This window comes from Oncorhynchus gorbuscha, linkage group LG13 (genome assembly GCF_021184085.1).
Source record: "Oncorhynchus gorbuscha isolate QuinsamMale2020 ecotype Even-year linkage group LG13, OgorEven_v1.0, whole genome shotgun sequence".
NCBI classification, from domain to species: domain Eukaryota; kingdom Metazoa; phylum Chordata; class Actinopteri; order Salmoniformes; family Salmonidae; genus Oncorhynchus; species Oncorhynchus gorbuscha.
Genome location: NC_060185.1, coordinates 23507631 through 23524242, shown reverse-complemented (window position 1 = coordinate 23524242; position 16612 = coordinate 23507631). Strand labels below are relative to the sequence as shown.

General features: G+C 42.2%; 1 protein-coding gene across 2 annotated transcripts in view; it reads left to right on the top strand.

Moving 5' to 3' along the window:
• LOC123992590 (ephrin type-A receptor 4-like) overlaps positions 1-15679 on the top strand; it is an 85551-nt gene extending 69872 nt beyond the window's left edge. For both annotated transcript variants that reach the window (XM_046293849.1, XM_046293847.1), the window contains exons 12-18: positions 2702-2763; positions 2974-3183; positions 3319-3468; positions 3694-3887; positions 5766-5924; positions 6108-7161; positions 12653-15679. In XM_046293849.1, the coding sequence (XP_046149805.1) occupies positions 2702-2763; positions 2974-3183; positions 3319-3468; positions 3694-3887; positions 5766-5924; positions 6108-6222 (890 nt within the window). In that variant the 3' untranslated portion in view covers positions 6223-7161; positions 12653-15679. The remainder of the gene's footprint in view (positions 1-2701; positions 2764-2973; positions 3184-3318; positions 3469-3693; positions 3888-5765; positions 5925-6107; positions 7162-12652) is intronic.
• The last annotated feature ends 933 nt before the right edge of the window (positions 15680-16612 follow it).

Genomic DNA, 16612 nt, shown 5'->3' with positions numbered 1-16612 from the left:
ATAGATGAATAGTGATTGTGTGTGTATGTACAGTGCCTTCATAAAGTATTCACACCCTGAATTCAAAATGGAGGAAATATTTTTTTCTCATCAACCTACATACAATACCCCATAATGACAATGTGAAAACATGTTTTTAGACATTTTTAGCAGAATTGAAAATTAAATACAGAAATATATAATTTACGTAAGTATTCACACCCCTGCGTCAATTATTTGTAGAAGCAACGTTGTCAGCGATGACAGCTGAGTCTTTCTGGGTAAATCTCCAAGAGCTTTCCACACCTGGGTTGTGCAACATTTGGCCATTCTTTTTTTTTTTATTCTTCAAACTCTGTCAAATTAGTTGTTTATCATTTGCTACATAACCATTTTCAGGTCTTGCCATAGATTTTCAAGTAGATTTAAGTAAAAACTGTAATTCGACCACTCAGGAGTATTCACTGTTGTCTTCGTTAGCAACTCCAGTGTAGATTTGGCCTTGTGTTTTAGGTTATTGTCCAGCTGAAAGGTGAATTCATCTCCCAGTGTCTGGTGGAAAATAGATTGAATCAGGTTTTCCTCTAGGATTTTGCCTGTGCTTAGCTTCATTCTGTTTATTTTTTATCCATAAAACCTCCCCAGTCCTTAACATTGATGCAGCCACCATCATTTTTTTTCATCATTTTTACCAATCTACCAATAGGTGCCCTTCTTTGTGAGGCATTGGAGACCTCCCTGGTCTTTGTGTTTGAATCTGTGTTTGAAATTCACTACTGGACTGAGGGACCTTACAGATAATTGTATGTGTCGGGTACAGAGATGAGATTAAAAAGTCATTAAAAAATAATGTTAAACACTATTATTGCACACAGAGTCCATGCAACTTATTATGTGACTTGTTAAGCACATTTACACTCCTGAACATATTTAGGCTTTCAATGGCAAAGGGGTTGAATACCTATTGACTCAAGACATTTCAGGGGTTGAATACCTATTGACTCAAGACATTGCAGGGGAAGAATACTTATTGACTCAAGACATTTCAGGGGTAGAATACATATTGACTTAAGACATTTCAGGGGTAGAATACTTATTGACTCAAGACATTTCAGGGGTAGAATACATATTGACTTAAGACATTTCAGGGGTAGAATACGTATTGACTCAAGACATTTCAGGGGTTGGATACTTATTGACTCAAGACATTTCAGGGGTTGAATACGTATTGACTCAAGACATTTCAGGGGTTGGATACTTATTGACTCAAGACATTTCAGGGGTTGGATACTTATTGACTCAAGACATTTCAGGGGTTGGATACTTATTGACTCAAGACATTTCAGGGGTTGGATACTTATTGACTCAAGACATTTCAGGGGTTGGATACTTATTGACTCAAGACATTTCAGGGGTTGGATACTTATTGACTCAAGACATTTCAGGGGTTGGATACTTATTGACTTAAGACATTTCAGGGGTAGAATACGTATTGACTCAAGACATTTCAGGGGTTGGATACTTATTGACTTAAGACATTTCAGGGGTAGAATACGTATTGACTTAAGACATTTCAGGGGTAGAATACGTATTGACTCAACACATTTCAGCTTTTCAATTTGTATTAATTTGTAAACATTTCTAAAAACATAATTCCATTTTGAAATGAAGGGGTTGTCAAGGCTGTGGGTAACTGCTGAAAGGAGTCAGGCGCAGGAGAGCTGAGATGTGTGGACAAGGTATTTAATACAAGATAACACCAGTATAAACACAATACTATGGTGCGGAACAATACCAGTACCACAAAATAAACTGGCATAATAATGAAACCTGGCAACAAAATACCAGCCGTCAGTAACAGCCTGAACAATAGAACAAACACGCACACAAACATGGGGGAAACCAGAGGGTTAAATAATGAACATGTCATGGGGGAATTGAAACCAGGTGTGTAGAAAACAAAGACAAAACAAATGGAAAATGAAAAGTTGATCGGTGATGGCTAGAAGGCCGGTGACGTCGACCGCGGGACCCTGCCCGAACAAGGAGAGGGACCGACTTCGGCGGAAGTCGTGACAGGGATATTGTGTGTAGGCCAGTGACATTTTTTATAGCTATATTTAATCAATTTCAATTCAGGCTGTAACACAACAAAATGTGTAAAAAGTCTAGGGGGGTGAATACATTCCGAAGAGACCATATGTGCACATTTCTTGCCTTTGCTCATTAGTATACTAGATTGTGTGTGTGTGTGTGTGTGTGTGTGTGTGTGTGTGTGTGTGTGTGTGTGTGTGTGGGGGTTGGTTGGTGTTATGTTACGGTAGAGATCCTTCTCTGTGTTGTTGAGTAAGCGGGAGCCACGAGGACACACTTACACTGAACTAATTAAATCACTATGGGACTGAGACGAATGGTATACCACACACACACACACACACACACACACACACACACACACACACACACACACACACACACACACACACACACACACACACACACACACACACACACACACACACACACACACACACACACACACACACACACACACACACACACACACACACACACACACACACACACACACACACACACACACACACACTCCGGGGGACCACTGCTCTCCTGCTGTGCTGTGATGTGCATCATTTACCTCCATAATCATCTGCCTTTCGTTCTCTCTCACTCTCTCTCTCTCTCTCTCTCTCTTTTTCTTCAGGTAAACCAGTGATGATTATCACAGAGTACATGGAGAATGGCTCGCTGGATGCATTTCTGAGGGTAAGTCATGTGTGTGTGGTATGTGTCTGCTTACATATGTTCAGAACTCGGACTATTACGGCCATTATCCTCGTAATGAATGTCAAACAAGCAACGTCATCAAGATTATGATGACTTACTATCTACAATCATCATCACATCCTGCCAGTAGACTGCATACAAACATTATCTAAGATTTTCTAGAATTTCTTTGTTTGTTTGGTTCTCTAGAAGAATGACGGGCGTTTCACAGTGATCCAGCTGGTGGGCATCTTGCGTGGCATCGCGTCGGGCATGAAGTACCTGTCTGACATGAGCTACGTCCACAGAGACCTGGCCGCACGGAACATCCTGGTCAACAGCAACCTGGTGTGTAAGGTGTCTGACTTCGGCATGTCCAGAGTCCTGGAGGACGACCCCGAGCCTGCTTACACCACCAGGGTAAGAGAATCTGGCTGTCATTTCAGTATGTCTATCTACCTGTCAGCATTTTTAGGTGTTTTTATTTTTGTATGTAGATCTATGTTCTTGGTACAGTATGAGTGATACTAACACCTTGTTACCTGACAATCACAGGGAGGGAAGATCCCCATTCGCTGGACAGCCCCAGAGGCCATCGCCTACAGAAAGTTCACCTCAGCCAGCGACGTGTGGAGCTACGGCATTGTCATGTGGGAAGTGATGTCATACGGAGAGCGGCCATATTGGGACATGAGTAACCAGGATGTAAGTCTACAATGAGAACAGATTCAGGTTTAAAACGTCAAATAATGATTATGTTATGTCATAATAACAAACAGTATCTGTGCAATTACAGCTGTACAATTTTCCTGATTCCATCCTATTATTCAATTATAATAACATCATCATTACAGTGTGATTAAGATGGCTGAGTAATCTAGCTCACAGTCTACCATCAACCCTCTAAACCTCTGCCCCCTCTCCCCCAAGGTGATCAAGGCCATAGATGAGGGGTACAGGCTGCCCCCACCTATGGACTGCCCCGTGGCATTGCACCAGCTGATGCTGGACTGCTGGCAGAGGGAGAGGGGCGATAGGCCCAAGTTTGGCCAGATCGTCAACATGCTGGACAAACTGATCCGGAACCCCAACAGCCTGAAGAGGACTGGAGGAGAGACCACACGGTGAGACAGGGATTTCCTGGTTTATTCACTATTATTGTAATGTGTGTAGTCAGTACTGTTTTATACACTCCCATAGAACATTAACTGAACGGTACACCTTGTAAAATGAAGTATGTGTTCTAATAGAGTTGAGAATTACAATGGTAGCTAGCTGTATGTTATTAAAAAAAATATGTAAATAGGAGCCGTTACTCCTAGGAGGACGTACGTGTGTTTACAGACCTAGAGCTAGTCGGGGAGGAAAGTATTTTCCACTTTAACACAGAGAGAGAGAGAGAGCGAGAGAGAGAGGGAGAGAGGGAGGGAGGGAGGGAGGGAGAGGGAGGGAGGGAGAGAGAGAGGGAGAGAGAGAGGGAGGGAGAGGGGGAGAGAGAGGGGGAGAGAGAGAGAGAGAGAGAGAGAGAGAGAGAGAGAGAGAGAGAGAGAGAGAGAGAGAGAGAGAGAGAGAGGGAGGGAGAGAGAGAGAGAGAGAGAGAGAGAGGGAGGGAGAGGGGGAGAGAGAGTCCTAGAGGAGTAATTAGTGGAACTGAATCTCATAAACAGCTTTTACAGTTAAAGAAGGGGAAATGTTCTGCAGAGTATACAGGGGTGGGGGAGTGGTTGAGGTCTTGGGGTCCCTAGCAACATTTCAAATCCACATGCTGGTTCCATGGCTCAGGGTGGTAGAGGTGGAGAAAGACCCCAAAACACCACAGTATGTTTCACAATGACGTTCAAAACGAAGCAGGGGCCTGTGTATTACCCCACAGCTCCACCACCCCACCCAGATTACCCCCAATAGACCCCAGCCCCCCCAGCCAGGCCAAGGTGGTGCTTGAACCCTGCAGCCCAAGCCTCTTAGCCAACACCTGGTCAATTATGGAGGAGGGGAGCAGTGGAGCGGGACCGTAGTGAATGTGCTCAGTCCCTCGGCTGCACCGGCCCTGGGTAAATATTTGATGGCAGACATCATTGTGAAGCTAGGGACGGAGGGATGAAGGGATGGAAAAGGAGAGGGGAAATGTAGTTCTCTGTTGGTGTGCCTGAAAGAAGGACAAGAGTCATGATGAATATTTGCATGCTAGAGGAGAAGCAGTATGAGGTTAAAGACACAGTGTGTGTTGTTAATGTTTTCTCTTTAAATAATGATTAACTAACTGTGTTGGTGACACCCGGGAGGAACTGTGTTTTACTAGGCTTCTGTCTTGGAGGACAAATGGAGATGGGACGCATGCTAGCGCTTAGATTGACTAACTTTCTGATTCCATAAGAAAAAAAGATACCTGTGTGAAAGATACCTGTGTGTGTGTGAGAGAGAGAGAGAGAGAGAGAGAGAGAGAGAGAGAGAGAGAGAGAGAGAGAGAGAGAGAGAGAGAGAGAGAGAGAGAGAGAGAGAGAGAGAGAGAGAGAGAGAGAGAGAGAGAGAGAGATGCTGAAGAATTCCAGTTCCTTTTTCAAAGCCTTAGGGCAGTTCACACGCCATCACTGCCCTTGAGGCCAGAGGGCACCGTGTCTCTCTCTCCACCTCAGGTCTTGATTTAACTGGTTGTTCAGGTGTTGCAGTTATGTCTGAGTGACAGGTGAGGTGATGTAAGAAACAAGAGCAGTGCCATTCTAATCCATCAGTTTCTTACTGCCAAGTCGTTTGACAACAGTTTCTCAACATGGTGGCTTAGGTAGTTTAATACAGGTTGTGGGTTGAGGCTTAATCATTTCAGTCAATGGGTAAAGATTGTAGTTATTTAAAAAAAAGATATATATTTGGAGGGTCAAAAGAAAGCTCTTGAAAGATTTAGGTGGGTTGGACAACTGAAAGGTTTAGGTACCGGTGCTTTAATATAGTGGAAATTGTCTGGATGTAGACTGACCGTATCCCCCTCCATCCTGCACGGTATCCAGACCCAGCACCACCCTCCTGGAGCCGGTCAGCCCGGAGGTGGCCTCGGCGCTGGGCTCTGTGGAGGACTGGCTGCAGGCCATCGGTATGGAGAGATACCGTGACAACTTCACCGCAGCAGGATACACCACCCCAGAGGCTGTGGTTCATATGACACAGGAGTGAGTTATGCTTGGTTTACTCAGCATTTATGCATCCAGGAGAGACCTGTCTGACTTTTTTTACTCATTTATATCAGGCCGGGTTGACACCTAGAGAGGATGTTAAATCTGTCACATGAATCAGGAAGCTGTCATAGTTTGTCTTGGTTCCTAATGTTTTCTTTCCTCCTCTTGTTATAACAGGGACATGGGCCGAATGGGAATCTCTTCAGCTGCACACCAGAATAAGATCCTGACCAGCGTCCAGGGAATGCTCTCCCAAATGCAACAGATACAAGGCAGAATGGTTCCGGTCTGATCCACAAGAAGGAAATGACTTCATTTTTTACGATAATAAAAAATGAAATATCAAAAGACAAATGAACGATAAAATGGTTTACCTCATCCATGCACTTTAAATTGGATTTAAAAGAAGAAGAAGAAAAGTGGGAAAAAATTGCACTTTTTGTCAGACTATTGAGAACGGGATCTTTTTATTTCTGAGGGGCGCTGGGAATAGGACGGACGGAAAGCTTTTCTGAGAGGCCAACTGGAGTGCCTTCACCGGTCTGGAAGGAATTCAGAGGGGATCGCTCCTCTGGGCAGAAGTCATGTTTCTGGAACGTTCTTTCTGGAATACCTCCAGAGCAGTAATTGTGTTAAGTTGTGTATGTATGAATTGTTCTCTGTGACTCGCTGCCATACCCTCCATTGTCTTTCTCAGCTGGATCCGTTCTAACAACAACATGGGGGATTCCAACCTCGAGATAAACACTGATGTTCTGAATCTGAGAGGTTAAGGGAGTGATTCAGGAGGGAGGGGAAGTGGGATCTGTGTTTTTGCTCTGTTCTGGTCTTGTTTTTCCCAGATTGGGCTGTTTTGTTGCCCTCAGGACATTGAGCATTTTCTCAGAATGTCTTTGATCTAAAGAGGTGCATTGCTACCCCTTGTCCTCCCAAACCAACATCTCACCTCCTAAAACATTTCATTTGGATCATCTTCCATCAGCCCCTCTGGATTTACAGCCCGCCCCCCTGGGTCTGATTATTGCTTTTTGTTTTTTGACAGACAGCTGTTTGGACCAGTTGGATTCTTACTGTGTATTTGTTTCCTGAATGTAAAAATGAGAGCAAAGGAGTATGGGATTTATTTGAGCACAACTGCGGAGAGATGGATATGTAACAAAAAACAATGACAACGACATCAAAATAAACAAGAGAATACATGCTGGACATTATTCAATCATCAATCACCACGGTAAGGATCTATAAGCTACCCTTCCCTCAGTTCTTCTAGCCAAGTTATCTTTGCTCATTGTGTATTTATTCCTTGTGTTATTATTTTTCTATCATTTCTCTTTTTCTGTATTTGTTGGGAAGGTCCCCTACGTAAGCATTTCAATGTTAGTCTAAACCTGTAGCAGGTGAGAAATAACATTTCATTTCAATGTTAGTCTAAACCTGTAGCAGGTGAGAAATAACATTTCATTTCAATGTTAGTCTAAACCTGTAGCAGGTGAGAAATAACATTTCATTTCAATGTTAGTCTAAACCTGTAGCAGGTGAGAAATAACATTTCATTTCAATGTTAGTCTAAACCTGTAGCAGGTGAGAAATAACATTTCATTTCAATGTTAGTCTAAACCTGTAGCAGGTGAGAAATAACATTTCATTTGAATGTTAGTCTAAACCTGTAGCAGGTGAGAAATAACATTTCATTTCAATGTTAGTCTAAACCTGTAGCAGGTGAGAAATAACATTTCATTTCAATGTTAGTCTAAACCTGTAGCAGGTGAGAAATAACATTTCAACATTTCATTTGAATGTTAGTCTAAACCTGTAGCAGGTGAGAAATAACATTTCATTTGAATGTTAGTCTAAACCTGTAGCAGGTGAGAAATAACATTTCATTTGAATGTTAGTCTAAACCTGTAGCAGGTGAGAAATAACATTTCATTTGAATGTTAGTCTAAACCTGTAGCAGGTGAGAAATAACATTTCATTTAAATGTTAGTCTAAACCTGTAGCAGGTGAGAAATAACATTTCAATTCAATGTTAGTCTAAACCTGTAGCAGGTGAGAAATAACATTTCATTTGAATGTTAGTCTAAACCTGTAGCAGGTGAGAAATAACATTTCATTTGAATGTTAGTCTAAACCTGTAGCAGGTGAGAAATAACATTTCATTTGAATGTTAGTCTAAACCTGTAGCAGGTGAGAAATAACATTTCATTTGAATGTTAGTCTAAACCTGTAGCAGGTGAGAAATAACATTTCATTTCAATGTTAGTCTAAACCTGTAGCAGGTGAGAAATAACATTTCATTTCAATGTTAGTCTAAACCTGTAGCAGGTGAGAAATAACATTTCATTTGAATGTTAGTCTAAACCTGTAGCAGGTGAGAAATAACATTTCATTTGAATGTTAGTCTAAACCTGTAGCAGGTGAGAAATAACATTTCATTTGAATGTTAGTCTAAACCTGTAGCAGGTGAGAAATAACATTTCATTTGAATGTTAGTCTAAACCTGTAGCAGGTGAGAAATAACATTTCATTTGAATGTTAGTCTAAACCTGTAGCAGGTGAGAAATAACATTTCATTTGAATGTTAGTCTAAACCTGTAGCAGGTGAGAAATAACATTTCATTTGAATGTTAGTCTAAACCTGTAGCAGGTGAGAAATAACATTTCATTTGAATGTTAGTCTAAACCTGTAGCAGGTGAGAAATAACATTTCATTTGAATGTTAGTCTAAACCTGTAGCAGGTGAGAAATAACATTTCATTTGAATGTTAGTCTAAACCTGTAGCAGGTGAGAAATAACATTTCATTTGAATGTTAGTCTAAACCTGTAGCAGGTGAGAAATAACATTTCATTTGAATGTTAGTCTAAACCTGTAGCAGGTGAGAAATAACATTTCATTTGAATGTTAGTCTAAACCTGTAGCAGGTGAGAAATAACATTTCATTTGAATGTTAGTCTAAACCTGTAGCAGGTGAGAAATAACATTTCATTTGAATGTTAGTCTAAACCTGTAGCAGGTGAGAAATAACATTTCATTTGAATGTTAGTCTAAACCTGTAGCAGGTGAGAAATAACATTTCATTTCAATGTTAGTCTAAACCTGTAGCAGGTGAGAAATAACATTTCATTTCAATGTTAGTCTAAACCTGTAGCAGGTGAGAAATAACATTTCATTTGAATGTTAGTCTAAACCTGTAGCAGGTGAGAAATAACATTTCATTTCAATGTTAGTCTAAACCTGTAGCAGGTGAGAAATAACATTTCATTTGAATGTTAGTCTAAACCTGTAGCAGGTGAGAAATAACATTTCATTTGAATGTTAGTCTAAACCTGTAGCAGGTGAGAAATAACATTTCATTTGAATGTTAGTCTAAACCTGTAGCAGGTGAGAAATAACATTTCATTTGAATGTTAGTCTAAACCTGTAGCAGGTGAGAAATAACATTTCATTTGAATGTTAGTCTAAACCTGTAGCAGGTGAGAAATAACATTTCATTTGAATGTTAGTCTAAACCTGTAGCAGGTGAGAAATAACATTTCATTTCAATGTTAGTCTAAACCTGTAGCAGGTGAGAAATAACATTTCATTTGAATGTTAGTCTAAACCTGTAGCAGGTGAGAAATAACATTTCATTTGAATGTTAGTCTAAACCTGTAGCAGGTGAGAAATAACATTTCATTTGAATGTTAGTCTAAACCTGTAGCAGGTGAGAAATAACATTTCATTTGAATGTTAGTCTAAACCTGTAGCAGGTGAGAAATAACATTTCATTTGAATGTTAGTCTAAACCTGTAGCAGGTGAGAAATAACATTTCATTTGAATGTTAGTCTAAACCTGTAGCAGGTGAGAAATAACATTTCATTTCAATGTTAGTCTAAACCTGTAGCAGGTGAGAAATAACATTTCATTTGAATGTTAGTCTAAACCTGTAGCAGGTGAGAAATAACATTTCATTTCAATGTTAGTCTAAACCTGTAGCAGGTGAGAAATAACATTTCATTTGAATGTTAGTCTAAACCTGTAGCAGGTGAGAAATAACATTTCATTTCAATGTTAGTCTAAACCTGTAGCAGGTGAGAAATAACATTTCATTTGAATGTTAGTCTAAACCTGTAGCAGGTGAGAAATAACATTTCATTTGAATGTTAGTCTAAACCTGTAGCAGGTGAGAAATAACATTTCATTTCAATGTTAGTCTAAACCTGTAGCAGGTGAGAAATAACATTTCATTTGAATGTTAGTCTAAACCTGTAGCAGGTGAGAAATAACATTTCATTTCAATGTTAGTCTAAACCTGTAGCAGGTGAGAAATAACATTTCATTTCAATGTTAGTCTAAACCTGTAGCAGGTGAGAAATAACATTTCATTTCAATGTTAGTCTAAACCTGTAGCAGGTGAGAAATAACATTTCATTTCAATGTTAGTCTAAACCTGTAGCAGGTGAGAAATAACATTTCATTTCAATGTTAGTCTAAACCTGTAGCAGGTGAGAAATAACATTTCATTTCAATGTTAGTCTAAACCTGTAGCAGGTGAGAAATAACATTTCATTTCAATGTATTTTTATTTGACGTATCTTTGTTGGTATTAACACAAAAACAAACAAACGATCTACTATGAAACACTACAGTATGTGAGCTTATTCAGGTCTGAGCTCTATCATTATGTACATACTGCAGTACTGTTTAACGGTCTCTCTCTGTAGTGTGTACATACTGCAGTACTGTTTAACGGTCTCTCTCTGTAGTGTGTACATACTGCAGTACTGTTTAACGGTCTCTCTCTGTAGTGTGTACATTCTGTACTGTTTAACGGTCTCTCTCTGTAGTGTGTACATACTGCAGTACTGTTTAACGGTCTCTCTCTGTAGTGTGTACATACTGCAGTACTGTTTAACGGTCTCTCTCTGTAGTGTGTACATACTGCAGTACTGTTTAACGGTCTCTCTCTGTAGTGTGTACATACTGCAGTACTGTTTAACGGTCTCTCTCTGTAGTGTGTACATACTGCAGTACTGTTTAACGGTCTCTCTCTGTAGTGTGTACATACTGCAGTACTGTTTAACGGTCTCTCTCTGTAGTGTGTACATACTGCAGTACTGTTTAACGGTCTCTCTCTGTAGTGTGTACATACTGCAGTACTGTTTAACGGTCTCTCTCTGTAGTGTGTACATACTGCAGTACTGTTTAACGGTCTCTCTCTGTAGTGTGTACATACTGCAGTACTGTTTAACGGTCTCTCTCTGTAGTGTGTACATACTGCAGTACTGTTTAACGGTCTCTCTCTGTAGTGTGTACATACTGCAGTACTGTTTAACGGTCTCTCTCTGTAGTGTGTACATACTGCAGTACTGTTTAACGGTCTCTCTCTGTAGTGTGTACATACTGCAGTACTGTTTAACGGTCTCTCTCTGTAGTGTGTACATACTGCAGTACTGTTTAACGGTCTCTCTCTGTAGTGTGTACATACAGTACTCGGTCTCTCTCTGTAGTGTGTACATCTCTCTCTCTCTCTCTCTCTCTCTCTCTCTCTCTCTCTCTCTCTCTCTCTCTCTCTCTCTCTCTCTCTCTCTCTCTCTCTCTCTCTCTCTCTCTCTCTCTCTCTCTCTCTCTCTCTCTCTCTCTCTCTCTCTCTCTATGCAGTGTGTACATACTGTAGTACTGTCTAACTCTCTCTCTCTCTCTCTCTCTCTCTCTCTCTCTCTCTCTCTCTCTCTCTCTGCAGTGTGTACATAGTGTAGTACTGTCTAACTCTCTCTCTGTAGTGGTCACATACTTTAGTACTGTCTAACTTGCTCTCTGTAGTGTGTACATACTGTAGTACTGTCTAACTCTCTCTCCCTGCAGTGTGTACATACTGTAGTACTGTCTAACTCTCTCTCCCTGCAGTGTGTACATACTGTAGTACTGTCTAACTCTCTCTCCCTGCAGTGTGTACATACTGTAGTACTGTCTAACTCTCTCTCCCTGCAGTGTGTACATACTGTAGTACTGTCTAACTTTATCTCTGCAATGGTGAGCTCATTGAGTGCTGAGCTGTTTGAGTGGTGTGTTAATAAACAGGCAGCCCGGCACCTGAGGCCGTAGGTTCGATCAATAAGCCCTGTTCTCAGATCAGTCACTGCTCTAACCCGCCTGGCGTGTGAATGAGGACGATTAATCACTGACTGAGTCAACAGGCAGCACACCGCATCCACACTCACACCTGGGTTCAAATACTATTTGAAATAATTTTGAATACTTTTGCTGGGCTAGATTGCACTTGCCTGGTGCAATGGAACCAATAGAAGAGTAGCAAAACTGCAAACCCCGCCCATCTCGCACTCCAGGCAGGCTAAACCAAGAAGCTTAAAGTATTTGAATGATTTCAAATAGCATTTAAACCCAGTTCTGCAACCTATCAGAGTGGCATGACTCAAGATCGGTTCCCGTAATGAAGAAAATGTTTTCTATTGTTGGTTTTTGCCAACCAATAATGCAGTGATGTCATTGTATCGGTTGGGGAAGGCTGATGTGTTTGTTTAGCTATGTATGACTAGAACTTTCCATATGCTTAACTGGTATGTGTTGTTGGGCATGACAAGGAGATTTGAGTAGTTTGTTCTATGCCAGGCAGAAACTTTCAAACTTAAAAGATTAAAAATCAACCATGTGATACTCTCTCTCTCTCTCTCTCTGTCTCTCTGTCTCTCTGTCTATATCTCTGTCTCTCTGTCCTCCAGCTGCCCCCGTCTATCATCAACAGGATTCCTCCCTCTCTCCCCATGACCAGAATTCCTCTTCTTCTCCTTGGAGTCTCCTCCAACTCCAAGATGAGAAATCCATCTCTCCATGTCTGGCACATCTCGTTGTTCGCCGTCGCTACGTTTTTCAGAACGGACAAACAGACTAGGGCTCCATGACCACCACCAACAGCTTACAGAAACGATAGGAATGATTCAGCATCATTTAAAAAACATACAAATAATGTAATATAAACTAGACCCGCCTCCAGCAGATGATGTAGTTGTTTTATGAATTTTGAAGTTGATTCTCCTTTGTGTTTTTGGGTAGCATGTAAAGTGAGTGTATGGTAACAGCGACCATGTGGTAGTGTGATGAGTGTGCACCATGTGTGTTTGAGTGAATGTGTGTGTGTGTGTGTGTGTGTGTGTGTGTGTGTGTGTGTGTGTGTGTGTGTGTGTGTGTGTGTGTGTGTGTGTGTGTGTGTGTGTGTGTGTGTGTGTGTGTGTGTGTGTGTGTGTGTGTGTGTGTGTGTGTGTGTGTGTGTGTGTGTGTGTGTGTGTGTGTGTGTGTGTGACTGTCTATGATGTCTTCAAAGTACTATCGATAGTTGTCTGTTTTTATGCCAGATTTGTTTTTGGAATTTCATGAATTACTTAGTAACTAGAAAAACAATGTAAAGTGTGCCACTACTCGTGATTTGTCAATCCTCTTCAGCAACAGCAGTTAAAGAGGTTTGCGGTTTTCAACACACCCTTAACCGCAATGGCTTTAGTAGTGGGATCCAGTTGGATATATGGACAATGGCCTCCTATACTGACAGAAACACAGAAGGACAGACGGACAGTCAGCGGCATAGGCTCTCTCATTAGAAAGTAGAGTGGACTCTCCGAGCTGAAGCAAAGACACTGCGGAACCATCTTTCTGGATTTTGAGCAGGGGATGTTTTAAAAAGACGCACCTACAGTATATAGTCAACAAGGACTTGATGCTGGGAAGGGTGATAAGGGATAATCATTGGTCTCGTTTCATTTGTATTTTTTCAGATATGCACCACATGACAGTCAGGTTTCATTCAATGGACTTCTTTTTTTTATATACAACTGTTAATATCTGAATGTTTTTCTGATCATATGTGATGGTTGACATACTACAGATTCCTCCGTCCTCCATACCAGTCCAGCTCAATGCTCCTCCATACCAGTCCAGCTCAATGCTCCTCCATACCAGTCCAGCTCAATGCTCCTCCATACCAGTCCAGCTCAATGCTCCTCCATACCAGTCCAGCTCAATGCTCCTCCATACCAGTCCAGCTCAATGCTCCTCCATACCAGTCCAGCTCAATGCTCCTCCATACCAGTCCAGCTCAATGCTCCTCCATACCAGCCCAGCTCAATGCTCCTCCATACCAGCCAAGCTCAATGCTCCTCCATACCAGCCAAGCTCAATGCTCCTCCATACCAGCCAAGCTCAATGCTCCTCCATACCAGCCCAGCTCAATGCTCCTCCATACCAGCCCAGCTCAATGCTCCTCCATACCAGCCAAGCTCAATGCTCCTCCATACCAGCCAAGCTCAATGCTCCTCCATACCAGCCAAGCTCAATGCTCCTCCATACCAGCCAAGCTCAATGCTCCTCCATACCAGCCCAGCTCAATGCTCCTCCATACCAGCCCAGCTCAATGCTCCTCCATACCAGCCAAGCTCAATGCTCCTCCATACCAGCCAAGCTCAATGCTCCTCCATACCAGCCAAGCTCAATGCTCCTCCATACCAGCCCAGCTCAATGCTCCTCCATACCAGCCAAGCTCAATGCTCCTCCATACCAGCCAAGCTCAATGCTCCTCCATACCAGCCAAGCTCAATGCTCCTCCATACCAGCCCAGCTCAATGCTCCTCCATACCAGCCAAGCTCAATGCTCCTCCATACCAGCCAAGCTCAATGCTCCTCCATACCAGCCAAGCTCAATGCTCCTCCATACCAGCCCAGCTCAATGCTCCTCCATACCAGCCAAGCTCAATGCTCCTCCATACCAGCCAAGCTCAATGCTCCTCCATACCAGCCCAGCTCAATGCTCCTCCATACCAGCCAAGCTCAATGCTCCTCCATACCAGCCAAGCTCAATGCTCCTCCATACCAGCCAAGCTCAATGCTCCTCCATACCAGCCAAGCTCAATGCTCCTCCATACCAGCCCAGCTCAATGCTCCTCCATACCAGCCCAGCTCAATGCTCCTCCATACCAGCCAAGCTCAATGCTCCTCCATACCAGCCCAGCTCAATGCTCCTCCATACCAGCCAAGCTCAATGCTCCTCCATACCAGCCAAGCTCAATGCTCCTCCATACCAGCCAAGCTCAATGCTCCTCCATACCAGCCCAGCTCAATGCTCCTCCATACCAGCCAAGCTCAATGCTCCTCCATACCAGCCAAGCTCAATGCTCCTCCATACCAGCCCAGCTCAATGCTCCTCCATACCAGCCAAGCTCAATGCTCCTCCATACCAGCCCAGCTCAATGCTCCTCCATACCAGCCAAGCTCAATGCTCCTCCATACCAGCCCAGCTCAATGCTCCTCCATACCAGCCCAGCTCAATGCTCCTCCATACCAGCCCAGCTCAATGCTCTTCTCATTGGTGAAGCTGGGTTTTAATCCATCAAGGACCTGTCATGTGGAAATATGCAACAAGTGTGAGGAAAGGGAAACAGAATGTACTGTATAATACTTTTTCATTTAGTTACTGATGAAAAAAATTAACAAAACACAAATGAATGTTTGTCATTGTATGCCTTCTGATACCATATGATCCAGCCATGCACACTAACACTATCAATCTCTTTTTTTCATGCTTTTTTTCTATTATTATTTTTGTTCATTCAATTTTTTTTGGTCAAGGACTTTAGGTACATGTAACTTATGTCATTATTTATGGTCTTTTATATCTAGTTTGTAAAATTATAGCAAAAGTGAAGAAAATGAAGGGTTGTCATATGGTGCATTCTTATTAAAGTAGAAACCATCCGACTGTCCTTGTTTCCTGCTTATTGTAGAAACACACACACACACACACACACACACACACACACACACACACACACACACACACACACACACACACACACACACACACACACACACACACACACACACACACACACACACACACACACACACACACACACACACACACACACACACACACACACACACACACACACACACACACACACACCTCCCAGTGAGTTCCCTCTGTGGCACATGAGAGCAGATAGATCAATCTGACTGTGAGCTGCAGGTTGTGTCTCGGGCAACAAGGTGTCGGAGAGCTTTTAACATGGCAGGTGTGTTTAATCAGAACAGGATCTGTTTCCTGCGTTCATTTCCAGAGGCGATAAAACCCTGATTGTCCAAGGCTTTGATAGGGAGAGAAAGAGGGAGAGCTGAGGCCATTTTAAAACATTTTAAAAGTATTGTATTCTCTGTCAAATGGTGTTTTACATGTTTCCTGAGGAAGCATCACAACAAGGCATGCAGACATTAGCTAGGGAAGAACGATTGCAGAAGGAAATGCTTTTCGGCATTGAAGGGAAAGTTAGTGGTGTGTGTGTGTTTATGTGTGTGTGTGTATGCGTGTTTGCGTGTGTATGTGTGCATGCCTGCACGTGTGTGTGCGTGTGTGTGTGTATGCCTGCGTGTGTGTGTATGCCTTCTTGTGTGTGTGTGTGTATGCCTTCTTGTGTGTGTGTATGCCTGCGTGTGTGTGTATGCCTTTGTGTGTGTGTATGCCTGCGTGTGTGTGTATGCCTTCTTGTGTGTGTGTATGCCTTCTTGTGTGTGTGTATGCCTTCTTGTGTGTGTGTATGCCTTCTTGTGTGTGTGTATGCCTTCTTGTGTGTGTGTATGCCTTCTTGTGTGTGTGTATATGCCTTCTTGTGTGTGTGTATGCCTTCTTGTGTGTGTGT